The following is a 22,600-nucleotide window of genomic DNA, read 5'->3' on the forward strand; positions in this document are numbered from 1 at the left end:
CTTCACATCATAAATAAAAAAAAGGTTTGCAACAAAATTCAACTCACATGAATCCTCCATAGATACAGTGCACTTAGTCGTATTTCATTTACAGACTTATTCTGGATCCTCCTCTATGCTAGGTCTTGGTTTATCACTTTAGAGGTTTCATAGATACTGTGTTCTCCTCTGGAATGGCTCGCGGGGCTGGAGAGTGATCTTCCGGCGTTGTAGGCACTGGGACGTAAGGTCTGAAGGTCAAGGCTTTGTCATCCTGGTCCTGGGCTGCTATTCGCTCTGTAAGGTTTCGCCTCCGGTTACCCTCCCAAACTTCATTTGGATCTGACGTAGTCCATGGATCGACTCCCTCCTTTTCTCCTGATGTCAAATCTGCCGATGCTCGATAGTTGATGATGATAGTCGATTCTATGATCCTTTTATTTGGCTTCTCGCGGGACCCTGCGCAAAGATTTTGGACCCCAGATATTCCCGCGCAAACTTTGAATTAAGGTCTGAGACCCCCGTACCTTTCATGTGCAAACTGTTATCCTTCTAGAAAGCGCAGACTTCTAGATCTCCCTGAAGTGTAAGTTTAATCCTTTTTACAGCATAGTGCAACAGCTGATGTATACTGCCCTCTTTTGCTATTGACCTTGAAGGTGGTATCGGACTGCTTTGGTTACAATAGGTTTCTTTTTCACTCAATACTAAGTGATAACATCAAATACATTTCCGAATTCTAAAGTATTGCCCCTGAACTTCTATTTTAAGACATCTTTTTACTCTATTTTAGCATGTTTAATTCCTCTGGGTCTTTATACATGGGTTTTTGGTATTACTTACATAGATAAATTCTAACATATTTCTGATTTCTAGGGCATTTTCCCTTGAACTACATATTCATATATCTTCTATTTACACAGTATCATGCTAATTTTTCTGGACTAATTTATATGGGCTGTTAGTATTATTTACATATAAAATTTACAAGTTTACTTTTTGTGAATTTTGGATGTGACTCCTGTAAAAGTTGATGCAATAAAATTTTGGAAAAATTATGATGCTGTATTGAATTTTACAAAGGCCCACCCCTTCACGAAAAAATTTTTTAGACACGAATGTGGATAATTTTATTTTTTTACATTAGCTGTGTGTTATTCTCTCTCTCTGGAGTGGACAATACTCAGTTTTATTGGCCTTTTGTGAGGCAAGAAAACACTCAGTCCAATGCGTCAGCGATCTTTCTGGTGCCATAGATGTTGGGAATTAATTTGTCAACGTTGGTGCTTGACTTACTCCTTGGGCATTTATTGTTCACTTTATACCATGCTCTATCTCTGTTTCCTTCAAAATTATTGCTCTCATTTCTATCACCTCCTTTCATCCTTTGAATTCTCCGCAGTTTAGTTAAGGTACGTAACTGCACGTGATATGGATGTGTAGGACATCTGTTGCTGCTCCCTTTTCTATAAAGTTTATTTCCATTGTGCTTTTATCTTTAATTTCTGTAAGCTCCATGTCTTCCTCTTGGCTTACTGCTACCTTCACACTTGATATGTGAAAAGTTTTTCCCACGTCATCTTGTAGGCTGTTTCTAATTACTGAGGGATTATTTTCTTCCCTTTGCATACATTTTCGCTCACCTCAGCTTGTTCATTACATCTGTATTTGTGGTTGTGCATCCTTCTATCCTTACTAGCTTTGTCAGTTCAAAATGTCCAAGCATCTTCTTTAGCCTGCTTTATTCCCATCAAAGAAACTTCGTGGGTGCTGAGGTTACATGAGAACCCATGACTTTTTAAGAAGTCGGTTCCCAGTATTATTCGAGCCCCAGGTCGAGAGGTCTCTGGGAGAATGAGTAGCTCTGTGTAAAGTTCCCTGTGAGGATAGATTGAGGGTGTGTGTGGTTTTCAGAAGTTGGTTGATAGGAGAGAATATGATAGAAACGTTTAAGTTGCTTCAAGGGTTTTATAGGATTGATGCAGAAAAATGTTTCAGCACTTGCTAGAGGGACCAAAAGGTGTGGTTAGTATGGTGTGAGGACTAGATTTTTTGCTTGGAGAGTTGTGAATGGGTTGCCAGATTCAGTTGTGAGTTTTGTCTGCTAATGGGTTCAAGAAGAGGTGCGATATGTGGTGTGGATAGATTGGGTTTCCAATGATGAGTCTTTGGACTCCATAGAGGTGCCCGTATAACAATAATAAATGAAAAGCAAATATTCAAAATTTAGCAGACTAACCTGTTTCTAGGTCTTTCATGGGTTGGAAGTGCATAGAACTGTTCAACAGCTGCAAGAAGACGCTCTGTTGGAGGTGCTGGTGCAGGAAGGCGAATTTCTTCAGGCTCTAAAGGCTTGTAATCAGAATCCTCAAGCTGGCAGTAAAAGCAGAATATTTTATAAATTTTAATCTGATTAAATATAAAGTTTGTTATAGGAGGTGAAAAATTAAATAAATGAAACCTAATACATTTTATTTCCCACAGTGAAAAAGCAAGGACATTCAACACTAACCTTAACTTTCTGAACAATGGTTGGAAGCCAATCTCCATTCTTAACCATCACTGATGGCTGGCACAACACTATCAACAGTTTTTACAAGCATCCAAGGGAGGAGAGCATGGCAGACACTCCTGCCTTCTCATAGTCCCAAACACTATATATTATTGCCAAGATTCTGCAGTCAATTTTTTTGAGTTACAAGGGATAAAAACTGACTGACAGGGGGGAAACCCTACTTCTCTGTGGCAAAGATAAAGATCAGGAACCTACTGAATAAAGGGTAAGAAAAAGTTCCTCTAGTCAGCAACTACAACCCCTGGCAAAAAGTATCCAATGCAACATACCCTGTATATTTCTTGGAAAGTTTAACATACGAACGTTTTAGCATGAAAGAAATGAAACAGATTACGTTAAAGTATAAAAAGAAAAGAAAAATTTATGTACAGGGTAGCCATAAATTAACTTTCCCTCTTTGGAGGTATCTGTAGCTAAAACTAATACACGGAATGAGACCACATTTTATATTGAGATTTTCGAAGGCATGGGAAGATGAATTCTGAAAAAAAAAAAAAAGATTTAGTACCAAAAGTTGCTGATAGAGGAAATTTTGGTGCTGGCAGAGCCAAAAGCCAAATATTTGCATCAAATGCAGGTAAAAATGCAAATTTTACTGTGCGTACGTGACAGCAGCGCCACCAATTCCACTTAAAAAGGGATTGGGAATGTTCAGGCAGTTTTTCGAATGACTGACAAATTGTGCTCAATATTCATCCTACCTTGCCTCAGTGTGCTTTACTCCTAGTGATCCAGTTTCTTCAAGCTTCTTAATCATAGCTCTCAAGTCTTATGTCAGCTGCAGCACTGAGAGCTATGATTAAGAAGTTTGAAGAAACTGGATCACTAGGAGTCAGACGTGGCAGAGGATGGAAATCAGTGCAAGAAAAGACAGTAACAGATGTTGCTACTGCGGTGTTCGATGACACAGGGACCAGTACTGGTCCAAGTGCTCGTGCCATAGCTTGCAAACTTGATATGACTTATGGTGCAGTCTGGAAAATCTTACAGAAAATGATTCACTTCTATCCGTATAAGTTCTGTCGAGTGCAAGCACTAACTACCACAGATTATGATAAGTGCATGACCTTCGTGCTAACATTTCTTGCCTTAATGGAGATGGCAATGACCGACCTTGGAGAATATTGTGGGGTGATGAGGCTTATTTTTATCTGAATGGGTCAGTCAACATTCAGAACTGCAGAATTTGGGCATCTGAACATCTCCAAGCGATCCAATAAGTACCACTGCATTCTCCAAAAGTAACCGTGTGGTGTGGTTTCACAGCAGGTTTCATAATAGGACCATACTTTTTTTTGAGCGTATTACCCTTAGAGGTCCTGTAACCTCTTCCATTACTGGAGAGATTTATCGACGAATGCTGGAAAATTTTGTCATTCCTGCATTGCAAAGACAATGTTTGGACTCTGTAATTTTTATGCAGGATGGAGCACGGCCACACATTGAACATTCAGTACAGTACCTTGTATGCCAGCATTTCAGTAATGAGAGGGTTATCAGTCAGTTCTTTCCGATGGCATGGCCACCTCGATCCCCAGACATCACTCCATGTGACTTTTGGTTGTGGGGATATTTGAAATCCGTTGTGAATGTTAGCGTCATTCCCAACTTGCATGTCTTGAAAGAGAACATAAAACGGGTTGTTATGAACATCCAATCCAACTCCTTACACTCAGTTGTAGAGCATGTCACACAGCGGATGCAATTGTTGTACACAACAAAGGTCAGCACATTGAAAATCGTGTATGTAGTCCAGGGGACCCTGATTCTGATGAATAAAACATTATTTCTTGTGAGTTCAATCACTACATTAATTTCTGAGTCTCTTGCAAGTTGTTGTTTTAGTTTATTATTATTCTTATTATCCTTGTAACGCACCACATATCCAGCTGGAATGAGTGACGCGGCTTTCGCTTACACCGTCGAAATGTCATTATTCCATTTATCGGCCTTTAATGTAATTATCCGCTTGTTTTTGGCTCTGCCAGCGCCAAAATTTCCCCTATTGGCGACTTTTGATACTTTTTTTTTTTTCTTTCTCGGAAATCATCTCCCCATACCTTCAAAAGTCTCGATATAAAATTTGGTCTCATTCCGTTTATTAGTTTTAGCTATAGTTGCCTCCAAAGAGGGAAAGTCATGTTATGGCCACCCTGTACAATTCAAAGATTTAAAGAAAATAAATTATTTGTGTTAGAAAAAGTATCCGATCAAGCTGACAGTTGGAAAAAAGTGGCTGCTGAGGAAAAACACTTATCATTCCCCAATATGCAAATCTAGAATTGTCTGTGCACGTGTAAGGCATAGAGAAAACATTTATGAGGAGGAGATCATAGTTGCAAAATTGGAATTCTTTCTATAGTGTTAAGGAATGGCTCCCGTGAAAGAACTTTCCAGCGATTTAGAAAACAGAATGATTGAATATCTGAAAGACAGAATGTCTCAAATACAAGTAGCTAAATTACTAAAATGTGCTCTAAGTATTGTATGTGGCATTTGGAAAAAATATCATTTGATTAATAGTGTAAAAAACATACCTTGAAGTGGACATCCATGTGCACCTCATGCAGGCAGGACAGAAAACTAGCTGAACTTGCAAAAATCATGCACCGTTCAACATCCAAACAACTTAATGCTGCATGGTCAAATTACAGAGTGAAGGTAAGTGACCGCACAGCACAGAATCGGCAGAATGGTTAAGAATTTCACTTTTGCAAAGCAAAAACAAAACTTTTTTTTTTTTGACAAAGCAACACAAAAAAGCACTTTTCCAATAGCATAGAAATCATGTAAATTAGGAATTTGATGAAGAAAAAAAGTCATTTTTAGTGATGAATCTTGAATTTGCCTTGGAACCAGTGATAATAACTAACTTTGTATGGAGAAAAGTTGTTAAAAAGTTCTTCGATGAGGGTATTAATGCCAAGGCTAAATTTTCATCCTCATTTACCATTCAGGTTTGCATGACATTACAGTGTTGGAAAATTATGTATCGTGTTAAGTACAGCCAACTCCGAAATCTATGAAGAAATTTTAGAGCATTTTTTGGTTCCTAGTATCGAAAAATTGTTTCAGGATTCCAATGACTTCATTTTCTAAGGTAATAATGCATCTTGTCACTGCAGCAGATGAATCAGAAACTATTTGCGAAACAAGGGAACACTTCAATTAAAATTATCACTTGGCCTTTGAATAGCTAGACCTTAATCTGATTGAAAATGTTTGGAATATTTTAAAGTGAAAAATTGACACCAAAAGGCTGCCCACAAATGTTGTCGAATTACATCAAGTAATCATGGAAAGTTGGAGTGAAATTCTGCCAAATGACTAAAAAGCTTATCAAGTCCATGCCACAAAGGATGAAACCCGTAATTCGGGCTAAGGGAGGAATAACAAAATACTGAGTTAGGTGATTGGATATATATTTCCCAATCAAAGAATGATCACATACTTTTTACTTCAGTGTTTGATTTTCCACTCATCTAATTTCTGATTAAAAGTAACTATAAAATGTTTTTTGTAATAAATTTTATTTCTTTTTTTAACTGTATTTATATTCATAACTGTTCAATTTGAACAAAATTTATGTATTGAGGAAAAATTAATTCTAATATACATACGATGTTAGTATTAGTCGTTGATCGAATACTTTTTTTGCCAGATGTTGTAGAATCGAACTTATAATTGTCTTTTTTTGTGGTGATTTGGCATTATGATGTGAAAAAAGTAACCACATTTTCACATCATTTCCCTTGAGTTTGGCATGCAAATCATAACATTTCCAAATGTTTAAAATCATTAACTAACTAAAAATGGTACATGAGTATAATAATCTTACAAAATATTTTGAAAGAGAAAAAAAAAAAAGTTGCGAACACAGATGTTCTCTTAACCAGCCTCCAATAAACAGATGCTCCCTTTTCATTCTTGACAACATACTGAATGATGTGCAGTGAACTATAGCATATAATACTCATAGCTAGAACAGTATCCACACCAGACTACTGAGCTGTGGGATTCTTGAGAGGCCAAATGTGTTGGTTTCAAACCACGTTTGTGCCAGTAATATTACTTTTTGTTTTAATTACAGGTAACCCTAGTATAACGCAGATGTTAGGTTCCATAGAAATGCTGCATTATATAAATCGTGTTATGCGAGACTCAGATCACATAAGAAAAGTAGGGTTATGTTCTGAAATTGTTTTTTTTTTTTAAATTATATAAACAACAATGACATACTCAACAAAAATATATTTTTATTTAATTCAGGTAATTTATGTAAGTTAAGAAAACATGTAAACTATGAAACAAATACATAGTTAAACTTATAAAATTACAAATCGTACATAAACTTCATTGCATATAATGTATAAATGTTTTAGGCAAAATAAAATAAAGTGCGTATTTTAATCATCATCACTGTCTTCAAAAATAACATTTCGTAGCTGTTCTTTATTTACAAGTGGCCAGATGTCATCATCACTTGAAATCTCTTGGACATCATTTGTATAATTCTCATTGCATACTTTGGCTGGTTTATTTATGAGGAATTCAGTAATAAGACCTTGCTTACCACTATGTTATAATTTTTTTTATTAAGCTCATAATGTGGAGCTAAACAAATATCCAATTGTCTCATGAATTTTCTGGAGTGCTCGATTGAGAGATCATTATCCATAAATAACTTCCTAACTTTCTTGCCAAATCCAATTCTTCTGCTAATTTCTTTAAACTGCATTCTTTCGCGAATTCATCACAATCAGAATCTTCGGCAGAACTTTTCCTGCTGTTTGGTTCGACATCATCTATTAATTGGACCAGTTCCTCCTCATTTAAATCTGTTTTGTCATCAATTAACTAACTAATTTCATTTCCAACCATATATCGCAAAAGTCCTCTAAGTGGTCATTACTATAAAAAATAAAATTTTTGCATAAAAAAAACATTACATATTGTATGTAACTCACCAGAAAATAAAGTGATCAGCTTGAGATTAACACACTTATGATTTTTAATGCCATTTCCTGGCAAAAACGAAGATAATTTTCAATAATAAACACTTTATACGGTAAACAATTGATGTACATGCATCCTAAAGGGGCTTTTTTGTGAAGGGGTGGAAGTGGGTTGTGGATATCTGGTTTTAGTATTTTTTGGATTTTTTTTTTTTTTTGGTGGGTAGCCATTGGCTGAGAAAGTGCTAAGGATGTGATTTAGTTCAGTGGTTAGGGCTTAGTCATTTGAACAGATTTGTTTAGCCCTGTTGAATAGTGTCTTAATGATTCCATATTGTTGTGGGGAGGGGGGGGGGGGATTGTTGGTGAATGTATCGAACTGTATGGGTGGGTGGCTAGTGTGTCTAGGAAGGGGAGGCTATTGTTTTCCTCTTTTTCCAGGGTGAACTCGATTTTAGGGTGTTGGTTGTTTAAGTGTGTTAGGAAGGAGAGGAGTGTATCCGGGCCATGTGGCGAACACATCATCAACGTAGCAAACCAATACGGTAAGTTTTTGTGGGACAGAGTTTAAGGCTTTCTCTTCAAAAGTCTCCATAAAGAAGTTGGCCAAGGGTGGGGAAAGTGGTGAACCCATTGCTGTTCCCTTTATCTGTTTGTAGAATTTTTTCTGCCAAACGAAATAGCCTGAGTTCATTGTGAACTGAAATAGAGCTGAGATATCAGGAGGAAATTTAGCTTGGATTAGTTCTAAGGTTTCTTTGAGGAGGGACATTTGTGAATAAGGAGGAGACTCAACACTGACCATTATGTCATTATGTTGGAGTGTAAGGTTTTAGTTATATTAGTTATATTTGTAAATAGTTATCACCAAAGCGGATAAGGGGAATACCACTGTGGTACACAATCATACTGACTGCACAGGTAAGCTTAAGGCTTTACTATTAGATCGAGCTACTTACCTCCCCATTGAATACAATCCCACCAACTCACAAATTTGAAAACTCCATAGGCTCCTTAAGGTCACTTCTTGGCCTGTGGAGATTACTAACAGACTAAAATCATATAACTCTAGATCCCCCCCCCCCCCCCGTATATATGGGCTCCAGAAAATACATAAAGAAAATGTGCCATTATGTTCCATAGTGGATGGCATTGATTCCCCCACTTACAAACTAGCTAAACATTTAGCCAAAGCGCTCTCACACTATACTGGCCACACACCATCACACATAAAAAAACTCAGCCCACTTCAAAGCCAGTATAGAAAACTTTACACTCCAACATAATGACAAAATGGTCAGTTTTGATGTCTCCTACTTATTCACAAATGTCCCCCTCAAAGAAACCTTAGAGCTAATCCAAGCTAAATTTCCTCCCGATATCTCAGCCCCATTTCAGTTCACAATAAAGGCTATTTCGTTTGGCAGGAAAAATTCTACAAACAGATAGAGGGGACAGCAATGGGTTCACCACTTTCCCCACCCTTGGCCAACTTCTTTATGGAGACTTTTGAAGAGAAAGCTTTAAACTCTGCCCCACAAAAACATACCATATGGCTTCGCTACGCTGATGATGTATTCGCTATTTGGCCACATGGCCTGGATACACTCCTCTCCTTCCTAACACACTTAAACAACCAACACCCTAGAATCAAGTTCACCCTGGAAAAAGAGGAAAACAATAGCCTCCCCTTCCTAGACACACTAATCACCCGCAAACCTGATGGTACCTTGGTTTTCTCAGTTTTTAGAAATCCCACCCATACAGGCAGATATATTCACCAACAATCCCTCCCCACAACAATATGGAGTTATTAAGACACTATTCAACAGGACTAAATGAATCTGTTCAAATGACCAAGCCCTAACCACTGAACTAAATCACATCCTTAACACTTTCCTAGCCAATGGCTACCCCCCCTTCCAAAAAAAAAATCCAAAAAATACTAAAACCAGATATCCACAACCCACTTCCACCCCTTCACAAAAAAGATTACTCTAAATCCATCACCATTCCCTACATCCGAGGCACCTCGGAAAAAATCAACAAAAAATCCTAAAAAAACATGACCTGACCACTTGTTACAGACCATATAGAAAATTGGCATCACTTATCCGCTCCACTAAAGATCAACCACTTCCCCTAGACCTACCAGGTGTATACCAGGTCCTCTGCAGCTGTAAATTGTCCTACTTTGGCCAAACAGGCAGGACAGCAAATATCAGAATCTCAGAACACAAGGACTGCATCCGATTTCACCAGTACAGCCACGCTGGGCTTGCAGACCATGCTCTGGATACTCGCCACAGAATAAGGTGGAAGAAAGCCACAATAATACACTGCAGCAAGTTCAAATATGAAAGACTATTCATGAAATCAGCCTTAGCCCTTAGGAACATGCCAAACCTCAACAAATTTGGATGCATGAGACTGCCAGAAATCTGGGAAACATACATCAGAAGAACTTCAGCCCAAAGGCCTAGAACACCTAATATAACCCGCCAGAGGGCAAATTTAGGAAAACGGTAGCTTCCTCACTTCGTTTTTCATTTGCTCTTATGTAGTAATTGTGTGCACGTCTTTATCTTAAGTTCCCATGAAGATGGCAACGTGACGTTGTCGAAATATCGGAAAGTATATATTAAAGTTGTTTTAATTTATATTTGTAGTGTACGCTGTCAATTCCTTAAGTATTAATTATCATGTTTAACCAGCAGCATATAAGCCTTTCTACAAGAATTATATAAACTTGGTTTTTAATCCTGTTTCCCAAGACCATGCTATATCAAAACTGCGTTGCATAAGTATCACGTTATACGAGGGTTACCTGTATTTAAATATTATATAATGAATGAAAATGGACAATAGCTGTTGGTTTTCTGAAAACCAAGTTCGATGATAAGTAATGAGTTAAAGGCAAGTCACCACTCAGGGAAAAGGGTGGATTAGAAAACTCTTAGACAGATTTTTTTCTTGGCTTGCTTAATAAGGATTGTTAAATGCTTGTTCTGTTGAATGTGGACAGTGTACAATGGCTGTAGTTTGCACAAAAAAAAGAAAAAAAAGAAACTGATACAAGGGCATAAGTTTCTTTTGGGTGTCCCCTTGTATACAGGGGGATACCCAAAAAGAAACTGAATTATTTAAAAAAAAAATTATTGAAGTTTATAATACCATAATATTCTAGTTGTCTCCTTCAAAATACTTTCCATGTGAGTCAATGCACTTGTCCCAACATCCCCCCCCCCCCCACACACACACTGCTGGAAACAGTCTGGAACTGTTCAGCTGGAATAATGTTCATGACGTTCAGTGACTTTTCTTTCACTTCGTCCACATCAGCGAATTGCTGCTCTTTCATGGTTTTCTTTATCTGCAGGAATAAAAATAAGTCACATGGAGAGAGATCACGCAAGTAGGGAGATTGAGAAACAAATGCCATGTTCTTTTTTTGTCAATAACTGTTGGACAGACAAGGCCAAGTGGGCTGGGGCATTGTTGTGGTGTAAAAATCAATCTCTGCTACTCCACATTTCTGGCTCGTCACACACTATTACGCAGTCTTCTCAAAATGCTGAGATAAAAATGTTGGTTCAGTCTGTCCAGAGGAACAAATTCTTTGTGCACAATTCCAATCAACATTGTCTTGACTTTTGATTGAACTTGACGTGCCTTTTTGGGTCTCTCATTGAATTTGCATGTTTCCATTAGCTCGATGCTTCCCCTTCCCCCCCGGATTCATAACCGTAGCATCAAGACTCATCCCAGTCAACTTTTGAAAGTTTTGGTCATTAAGAACTTACTCCCTCAAACTACAGCAAACATTCACAATTATTTTTTTTTTTTTTCTGAATCTTTCTGTGAGCAAAAAAAGGCACAAATTTAGCCAACACACATCATTTGCAAATCTTCATTTGCAAGTGAAATACTCCTCTTTGCAAGTCATTTACTCCTCTTTTGAAACCACACTTTAGGATGTCATTAGTTAAATTATTACATAATAAAACTTCATTGTACTGTATATTTTTTTAAAAATCATAATTCATAAATCATAAATCGTTTAAAATAATGTAGTATTATGTTGCATTTAATATTGTACTGTCAGTGTTAACACCATATGACGTGACAATAGCAGAACATCTATCTTGCATTTATTTCCAATTCCATTGTTGGCTGTGAGCTGACTTTGATCTGAGGTTAAATCTCATTTAACCAATGAGACCAAATGATCATTATGAGATAATTGGTTAAGAGTAAACCAGTTAAATAGAATCAAAATACATAAATACAGTTGTGCAGTGAGTGTTAATAATACTTTTTTGATACAGTTATTAGGATTTGGCCTTTAAAATAATTTTAACATTCCAATATGTCTGATATAATAAAATAACTATCAGGCACAGAATATCGCAAATGAAAATCAGAAAAAGAATGCGATATTCGGAAACAAAGCAGGACTTTGCATAAATATCCAAAAACTGAAACAGCTAATGTAGTACAAGAGAAAATAAGCAAAAGGACCAAAACCAAAAATTCTGAGCTCATGGCAAGTACTTTTAATTGCAATCCCAGTAATGTCGATATTAGTAATAATGAGGGTGAAAATGAAACTGATTTAACATCTTCCTCTTCAAAAAAATAAGTGATGAACTTGAAATGAACACTGATCCAGCAAAATGAATTTAAGTGATACTGAAAGACTGGAAATCGTAATGAAAGGTCTGCCGATGAGACCAAAAAATCCCATAATATTGATTTTTCAAATAAACTAACTTTTAATAATTGCCACTTTGCTATAATTTAATTAAAATTTATAGCAGGTGTATTTACTCTGCATTTGACGAGTATACTCATCTTCACTTGATTTTAATTACCCATGGAGAAAAAAAAAAGAAAAAAAAAAAAAAGAAAAAAAAAAATGCAATATTCGGAAACAAAGCGGGGCTTTGCATAAATATCTAAAAATATCTTTTTTTTTTTTTTTTGCTGGCCTGATTGGCAGAGGGGTTAGCGTATATGATCTTCCGCCAAAAGGCTGCAGGTTCAAATTCCAATCCTGCAGCCTTTTAACCACATGTGGTTGCGGTTAGTTGTAGTTGGTGGATTGGGTGGTGGAGTCAGAGAGTTGTAGATATGTAGATAGTCCAAAGACTCCCTCGATGAGTCTTTGGAATCCCTGGAGGTGTCACATAATAACAATGCAGATGCACATTTTCAGAACAAAATTCCACCGTTAAACAGTTAATTGTCTCTCTCTTTCTGTACAAAATATAGTTCATGATAATTTTTCATTAACTTATGAATTTTCATTAGCTAATGCTATTTAGAAATATGATCAGGCATGTTGAAGCCTAGGCAAACATCATGGCTTTTAAGACATCAAGGCACCTTCAAGACGTCATTAAGAATTTTTTTTTTTTTTAGGGGAAAGGGGCAACAAAATATGCTATTGCATGGGGGGACTAAATTCCTAGGGCCAACCCTGATCAGAAATTAAGGAAGCCACTTATTTTGCAATAACACTCGATTCGACACCAGATGTTGCCCATAATGACCAACTAGCTATCATATTTAGGTAAGTTACTGCAAATTCTGACAATTAGAGAAACATTTATCAGGTTCATTAGTATTACACAACATAATTCCTTATATTTAGAAGAGGTAGTATTAAAAAAAATTAGAAGAATTATCTTTGGAGATAAAAATGTGCAGAGGACTGGCACTATAAAAGGTGTCTATACAGGTTTACAAGCTAGGTTGAAAAAACATAGTCCCTCTGCCCATTATATACTATGTTCTAGTCATTCCTTAAATTTAATTGGCAACTATACCACGGAACCTTGTCTGGAAGCAGTGCAACATGTATATAATTTATATACAAAATATATATAATTACTTTTCATCTTCAAGAAGATGAGGTATACTCCTTAAACATTAAAAAAAATCTTTAACAGTTAAAAAACTAAGTTAAACGAGGTTGTCCAGCTGACGCTGAATTGGCTTTGAAACGTGGATATAAACAAATTAAAGCGGCATTACTTGAACTATCCATTTCTCCTCATGAAAAACCTATTTCTAAATTAGAGAGCTCATCATTGGCTGAACATTTTGACAATTCAGAAACAGCAATTTTAACAGTTGTGTGAGCAAAATTTTACAACGAATACATGTTACTAGTAAATCTCTACAAGATCCTGATATGGATTTGTTCTTAACTAATAATTTGTTACAGTCTTTAGTTACTTTTATTTACACATAAGAAATAGTTTTGCTGCTTTAAATGAAGAAGCAAATTTATTAGCAAATGAGACAAAATTTAAAGATGAGAAGGAAAGAGTGAGGAAAAAAAAAAGAGTGATGAAGTTTCACAAACTAACAATGAGATTATATTACATGGGAAAGAAAATTTTATTGTTAATACTTTTAATGTCATTTGCGATTAGCTAATTTTGGAAATTAATGAAAGAGCAAAAATCTTTCATAGACATGTTTGACATTTTTTTGAAGAAAGATATAGATCAAGACAAGTACAAGACTAATATTAACAAAATTTTACAAACTTATGGGACTGATATTGACTCAGAAAAATTTATTAATGAAGCAATTTTTAATAATGATAAAGAAAATTCTTCAATTAAAAATATGTACAAATTTATAAACGATGGGTTAAAATCTACTTTTCTGAACAAAGAAACAATTTTAAAAATATTTTTGACGATGCTTATTTGAAATGCAAGTGCTGAAAGCTCATTTTCAGTGTTGAAACGGATAAAAATTATTTAAGAAGCAACCTGCATCAAAATAAAACAAGTGACCTGTCATTATTATGCATTGAATCAGATGTAATAGACTCAATTAATTTTTATGATATTATAAATATATTTGCTGAAACCAAAGCCAGAAAAAAAAAAAAACTTTTGGTTATTAATTTTTTATTTAAATTTCAACTGATTTATTTTTGTACTTTTTTTAAATGCAAATATATGTATACCAATGTGGTGTTATTTCTATTTTATTAAAATGAGTTATTATCGAAATAACTTGTTTTCAATAAACTAAAAAAATGCGTATGAATTTGTTTAACTGAAATAGACCTGTTCTTTTGAGGCCTCATAATGCTATTGCACCTAGGGCCTCCAAAAGTATAAATGCGGCCCTGGACAGAAAGAACATATTTTATAATATTTCTGTCCATTCCATTTCATTTTTTATTCCACTTTTCATTAAATTGCATTTTTATCTTACTTTTCATTCCATTCTTGTTTCATATAACTATCCAAATCTGTTGATGTATGAGATTCTCATTAAGAAATGTGTATTTTGCATTAAATGCTTTATTTTTTTTCCTTACATAATTTACATGTCAATAATTTTATTCATTGCATCTATTTATTCTTTCTTCCTCACCAGCTTTTTAATTTGCCCTCTACTAGTGCATGTCTACTAGTTCAGTCAAGTCCAACAAACTCCTGCTATAAACTTCAATTAAATCTTTCCTCCTGTAAGATCATTTCATCTAATTACAACTAACCAACTAATTCTGATAACTCTGATGATACAACCCTTCCACACACTTAGTCAATTTCCTAAATACCTCAATTTTCTTGCCATCCATTACACTTTTGACCAAAGGTATGAGCCATAATCAAATATTGGCCTGAGAAGATACTTGTATGAAAATATAATTTCTCTTACAAAGCTTATGTTTCATTAAACTAACAGTCTCTTAAGCATTGCCAGTTGGCTTGCCAATATGATTCTGAACTTAAATTCCTATCAACGAAATCCTTATATTTATCAACTTTTTTTTCCCCTAGAATATGACCATTCAATTTATATCCATCTAGTATTATCTTCTTATTGAATCATGTAGTTTTTTTTGTGTAAAAAAAAATAAAAATAAAATGAGAGGTTGTTGAACCTATAGTACATTAGTACTGCATTATAGGCAGAAAGCTAATGAGAAGGAAGAAATCTGTTAACATTCCATTTGAAGATACATAAGAGAGAAGACTGTTCTAAACAATAGCAGAGGGAGGAACGAATGAAGAGGAAGAAAAAACTTATTTTACGAGTTCGAAAATGAATTATGAAGGAGTGTTGAAAGAAATGTGGAATGTTTTGTAGCAGATTTGGAAAAGAGCAGTAGAATTACCAATGCCAATTCTAATGAATAGTGACCATGGTAACACTTTCTATAAATATTTGTATTTGAAAATATTTCAGATAGAACCAGGGTATATAAAAGATCCATCCTTATTTCATAGTCAAAGAAAAATAGAAACTTTGAAAGTTTCCAAAAATTAACCAGAGAATATGATCAGGATAGATCTTCATCCATCCATGGTATATATTAAAAAGTAAAAAATAGAAAAACAACCTTTAACTAATGAAGAATTTAATGCCCTTCATGAAATTGTGTCAAGTCTACAGTAAAAACTGGCAGAGAAAAACTGTGCAGCCATGATGCAACATTCCCATCTGCTGAGGGTGTATTTCCTTTTATAATTGATGTAAGTCAGCAAGTCAGGATTTGCTAAGAATATGAAAAATTCTTAAATATATAGGATATTTTAAAGTTTATTTTTTCATAAATGAACTTAATTATAAATAAAAATTATGTTATAATCTTTGTTTCCTGCAAACAAAGACTATATAAATTTAATAAATTAATAAAAAGCAACTGATCTAAGACTGATTAGTAAACTCAGGTCATGCTTAAGAAATAAAGTTTAAGCTCAAGTATAAACAATCGCTTTTTTTAAAGTTCTAAATATACATCCATTTCCTGGGATTCTGAGAATATGCTTCAATTTCCTGGGAAATTAAGGGATGAAGAAAACTCCCTATATGCAGAAACCATAGAGGAGACTCTCTCACACACACACACAAACTGTTTCGGTAGAAAACATCTGTTGCCTTCATCCTTGAAAAAAATTCTAATCTGTGTTTTTCCAATCTAATATGATCTGATGATGCAAACAAAACCTTAACAGCATGAAGATATAAAATGTCAGTAGAATCTATTATAAAATGGTATATTTTTAACCTTGTTTTCATTGTCTGAATTAAGTCATGCTCATTACTGAGCATGTTTCTATCTCTAACTGCATAGTTATTAAATTCTTAAATGAAATATTAATTCTTAAGATAAAGAACAACTAGGCTTTAGAAAGCCAACCAGGCATTATATGGTATCCTTATCATTAAAAACATAGTATTTAATCCTAAAAAGAATAATATACTTACCCGAACCAGGGGAACCATCAGTCCAGCTGGAAGATCAAAGTAAGGGACACTTGGAAGCATGTGTTCTGTGAAGTCTTGTACTTGCTGCATCATCATCTCTGGTGGAAAGCCTGGGTGGAGGTTTGGTGGTATCAAGTATGTTCATTGGTTGCATGCCTGCACAGGTAAGGTGGCTGAGTGGTGCAACCATCTACTCTAGTGCAAAGCAGCCGTTCTTAACAATTAGTAAAGCTAACATTATATTTCTCCATTTGCAAATGTAAGTTTCAATTCAAAAAAAATTTAAGCACAGGAACATTATGATTAAGAGTGACTATATTTAATTTTATACTGACATATTTTTCTTGATTTAATACAAACTTTATATTAATAATATTTTACCTCCAACAGTATTATTTTTTATCTTCATGTTGTGAGGCTAAATATTTATTTTCTGCAATCTCTTTGTACACATGTCCTAACAATGACAATTATCTGACAATAATTAAGGGACTGGATATAAACTAAGCAATTAATCCTGCTTGTACCAGGATTAATTACAGAATTAAGACCACCTTCATTGGAGTGAGAAATGTCAAAACAGGTACAGAAATACCTTGTTTATCTAGTACAGCTTGCTAATCAATTTGTTTTCTGGCTAGTTAGCTGAGAATATAATAATTGGCATAATTACAGTAAAGTTACTTTCTACTTACCAAAATGACAATACTAGTGCCAATTTAAAACCCTCTGTGAAGTACTATACATGAAAGTTTTTAATAGCTAAAATGAAAACATTAGTTTGAAGACAGAGTACTCAGGAGTTTTATGCTAACATTAGTTGTGCATTAATGTATATATTAGTCATGCATGTAGCCATTAGATGTGAGATGGTATATGTGCAACAGTGCACTGCACTTGCTTAATGGACAACTCAGACCTATACTCAATCTGTGTAAGCTAATGGTGAAAAGAAGTTATAAATTGTTCCTGAGTTCCTCATATTGGCTAATTCATAAAACAATGTTGATTAACTGAAGACCAGCAATCATGATCCACTGTATTAGAAAAATAAGAAAAATGTGGTGATTATTATTATCTGTGACCTCCAGGGAGTCAAGGACTTATCAAGGGAGGCTTTAAATCATCCAAACCAGCTATCAACGCTTCACTTAAATTCATTCACACTAGATGCACTCAGTACTCCTAAAGGCAAACCATTCCTTCACTGACTCTGTGAGAAAAAACCCTAGCTTAACCCTTGACTTAACTTCCATGGATGACCCTGTGTTCCCTCCCCACCTTCCATATAATGAAAAATTTCAGACGATATCATATAACACCCATTCAAAGTTCATAGACCTCTATCATATCATAAATTTAGTTTAATCTTTTATCCAAGTGTGAGCAAACAAAGTTTGTGCCTCAAAATATCTTCAGGACTGAGGTAAGGTAGTACCAACACAATAGGAGTTGCCAAAAGGTGTGCCACCTTATTATTAAATTACTCCAGATTTAGAGGAAAATACTGAAAGTTTATTTTTCGCTTGGTTAGACTATAATAAATTTGGTTTAATCCTTTATTCAAGTGTGAGCAAACAAAGTTTGCACCTGAAAATATCTTCAGGACTGGGGTAAAGTGGTACAACACCGGGCAACTCCTTGCAAAGGTGGAGCAAGATACCAACACTCCTATCTCAGTATCTCCCATAATGCAAAATGCATCTCCTTGAGGATATGTATAATGTTATGCATTAAGGGAAGGGCCACTAAGACCGGTTTCGACCTTTATTGAGGTCTCGTCAGTGGGAGCCAGGCCCAGAAGTGAAGATACCAAGGCAGAAGCAATGGAGAGGTCATCTTTACCTATATATAAGTTGCCAAAAGGTGTGCCACCTTATTATTAAATTACTCTGGATTTAGAGAAAGATGTTGAAAGTTTATTTTTCACTTGGTCAGACTATATAAATTTACTTTGTTTGCTCACACTTGGATAAAGGATTAAACTAAATTTATTATAGTCTAACCAAGTGAAAAATAAACTTTCAACATCTTTCTCTAAATCCAGAGTAATTTAATAATAAGGTGGCTCACCTTTTGGCAACTCCTATAGGTAAAGATGACCTCCCCATTGCTTTTGCCTTGGTATCTTCACTTCTGGGTCTGGCTCCCACTGAAGAGACCTCAATAAAGTTCGAAACCGGTCTGGGTAGTGGCCCTTCCCTTAATGCATAACATTATACATATCCGCAAGATGTGTTTTGCATTATGGGAGGTACTAAGATAGGAGTGATGTTAGCTTGGTGCACCTTTGCTACGAGTTGCCTATTGTTGTACTACCTTACATCAGTCCTGAAGATATTTTCAGGTGCAAACTTTGTTTGCTCACACTTGGATAAAGGATTAAACTAAATTTATTATAGTCTAATCAAGTGAAAAATAAACTTTCAACCTCTATCATATCACCCCCCTCTTTCTCCTATTAACCAGAGACTGTAATCCACAGACTCACAATCTGTCTCCTCATAATCTGAATCCCATAATTTGTGCAAAGAGGAGACAAAATTACTTCCTTTTCCTTATATGTCAAGGTTGCTTCAACATCGTAATTATCCTCTGAGTTGTATTTGAAACTTTTTGTTATGTGACCTTTGAACTTCAAATTCCTATTAACCATTACGTCAAGATCCCTAGTCTCATCAGTTTCTTGTAGCATACTCCAGTAATATAATATGCCGCTGGAAATCTCATCACACCAAAGTGCATAACATTATACTTACTAACATTAAACTGACAGCCATTTTTGTCTGCCCAAATTTCCAGCCTATTCAAATCATTTTGTAAATGCTGGATATCAGCAGCATCCGATTGCCCTGCCTATCTTCGCATCATCAGCAAACAATTGCATATCTGATGTTAGACCCTGCCTGATGTCATTAATGTATAGATTGAACAATAATGGCCCAAGGTATATCACTGGTCACCTTAAATCTGGCATATTCACACCCACTGTATACCACTTTTTGATATCTGTCTGTCAACTATCCCATGATCCAAGTCAAGAGTTTATATTCCAATTCCATATTCTCCAGTTTATGCAACAGCCTTAGCGAAATCCAACATTATCATAATGCATCCGTTCCCTTTATCCAACTCAGCCGTAACATTGTTATAAAATGAGCAAATTGATAAATCATGACCTTCCTTTAGTAAACCCATGCTGTTCCTTACAGAGTACAGCTTGTTTCACTATCCATTTCTGTATGCGAGTTTTTACCAACTTCTCTAAAATCTTCACTACCACACTAGATACTGATAGGTCGGTAGTTACACATCAGTTTTTGCACCACCCTTGTACAATAGAACTATCATGTATTCCTTTCATTCCTGTGGTATCATTCCTGAGCTAAGAATCAAGTTATAACAAACATGTGAAGGGCCTAGCTAATTCAGCTGAACATTCCTTTAGCAAACATGCTGATATTCCATCTATCCCTATTGACAAATTCTTATCCCGGTTATGCAAGAGCTCTTCAACCTTATTTTCATGCACCTCTAACTCTTCATCCAATGCAGCAGCTGCAATGTGCACCATGTTACATACACCTAGTTGATATACAGCAATCCCTCAATAATGCATCTCCAATTAATGTCTTTTTTTCCTATAACCAAATGAAATTAATGTGCCTCTAAAATTCAATTAGTGCACCTATATGCATCTTAAAAATAAATGTTACAGATTTTAAAAATTTTCTATCTATACATTTTTATGGCTAACTATTTTAAAAAATCACTCACCAGGATGAAATAATTTAGTTACCAATTTAAAACATTTTACAAAGTTATTTTTAATGGCATACTATGCTATTTCCATATACACCATGTTCCAAATTTACTGCCAAAACTTATGTTGTCTGTTAATTATATAGCATTTTGCTGATTATATCTCGTGCCTCCTTTGCAATTGTTTTCCTTACATTTTTTTATCTTAAAGTATTTTCTCCTTCTTTAATTATGAGTAAAAGAAAGTGAGCAAAAAAGTGGAAGTGTGAAAAATATTAGAAAAGTAATCTCACTGGAAGAAAAACTTGAAATAATAAAGAAGAATGAACAAGGCAAGTCCCAAACAAAGACAGGACAAGAACACAAAATGGCTGAATCAACTACAAGATACTATAAATACAAAGAGAAAGTTGAACATGCATGCAGACCACTCAAAATCAAAGTATTATAATGATTGAATTAGAGAGACTTCTTTCTACATGGATCAAAGATTGTAACCAAAAATAGATCCCCCTAAGCACTGGCCTGATTAAATCAAAAGCATTAAATCTCTTTGCAACCTTGAAAAAAAGGACTATCAATGATGGAAAAGAAGAAGAATACCACGGTAGTACTGGATGGTTTGAACATATCAAAAAGAAAAAAAAAGAAAAAAAAAAAGAAACAGCGTACATAATGTTTGAATTACAGGCAAAGCTGCAAGTGCAGATAAGGAGGTGGTTGCAAATTATCCAGAGATTTTGAAGAAAATTGTAGAAGAAGGGGACTATTCTGACAAATATTTAATGTCAATGAAACCGATCTTTTTAAAAGCAAATGCCTTCCAATACTTTTCTGGCCAAATCAGAGAAATCTCAGCCTGGTTATAAAGTAGCAAAAGATAAAATAACTCGTCCATTAGGTGACAATGATAACGTCCAAGAATTAATTAAATCTCATTCAGAAGAATTGAGTGATTCTGACTTGCTAAATTTAGGTGCACAGCAGGAAGATCCTGAAGTGAAGAAGAAAATTTAACCACTGACAGTCAGCCAAAAGATATTTCACAGAGACAATTTGAAAATATTTTTCATACAATTGAAGTTTTTAAGCAGCAATGCTTAGAAGCTGAACTCAGATGAAGAGAAAAGCAGTAAAATTTGCAGAAGAGTAGAAAAAGCAATAGGGCCATACCATCAGTTGTATGAAAAAAAAACAGAATGTCAACCCAACTACATTAGCTGAATTCTTTGTTAAGAAGTAGTAGAATAATTTATATTCTGAATATGTTTCGTCTTTCAGCTTCATGGTTTTCCTTGAACTATGCCCTGAGACATACCCTAATTCTTTTATAAAAAAAATTAAGGGTCAAAAAAGAAATTTGAGAACGAATTATACTTTTTTCCCGGTTATTATATTCGATTAGTGCGTTTTCGATTAATACACCCGTTTTAAAGAATGCATTAGGTGCACTAATCGTGGGATTGCTGTATTATATCAAAGTGAGCATTTGAACAATCTCATTAGTTTCTGACACTAGAGTACCATCTGCATTCTATAAAGTTTTTCTTCCACATTCATTTTTTCTTTTGCTTGCACCATAACAATAAAATTCTTTCAGATTGCCTTTAGCTTGCATAGCCAATTTCTTTTCATACTCTGATTTAGCTTTCTGCACAATAGTGAGTCACTGAGTTTTATGTTTTGAAATTCCTTTCACTCTAATTCCCACAATATTCTTTCCACATTTTCTTCTTCTTGTGGACCTCTTGCTTAATAAGGTTGCACATCCATTTCACTCCCAACCTATTTATTCTTTGAACACTAGGGATACATTCAGATACTTCCTCATTTAATCACTTTTTCAAAGATTCCCATGCATTGCTGACATTTTTCTCATTCAGTAACTGATACCATGGGACCACAGATAGTATTTTCCTAAGGTGATCATAATTTCCAACTTTGTAATTCAGCATGTAACCTGTTCTAATGGGAACATCAATATAATTACATACTTCCCTTGAAAGCACAACATGATCACTATCACCAATTGGTGGTAAAATAGTCATATTCTTAACAGAGACTTTTTCTGATGCTATGA

The 22,600-nt window shown here is 35.0% G+C and overlaps 1 protein-coding gene across 2 annotated transcripts in view; it reads right to left on the reverse strand.

Moving 5' to 3' along the window:
- Positions 1 to 22,600, reverse strand: part of scaf6 (SR-related CTD associated factor 6) — a 251,811-nt gene that overhangs the window by 42,744 nt on the left and 186,467 nt on the right. For both annotated transcript variants that reach the window (XM_090409796.1, XM_090409797.1), the window contains 2 exons: positions 16,759 to 16,868; positions 2,219 to 2,352 (listed from right to left, as the gene is read on the reverse strand). In XM_090409796.1, coding sequence (XP_090265922.1) covers positions 2,219 to 2,352; positions 16,759 to 16,868 — 244 coding nt within the window. The remainder of the gene's footprint in view (positions 1 to 2,218; positions 2,353 to 16,758; positions 16,869 to 22,600) is intronic.

This window comes from Typopeltis vanoorti, chromosome 20, assembly GCF_054136105.1.
Source record: "Typopeltis vanoorti isolate ZY-2024b chromosome 20, IOZ_Tvanoo_1.0, whole genome shotgun sequence".
Taxonomy (NCBI): domain Eukaryota; kingdom Metazoa; phylum Arthropoda; class Arachnida; order Uropygi; family Thelyphonidae; genus Typopeltis; species Typopeltis vanoorti.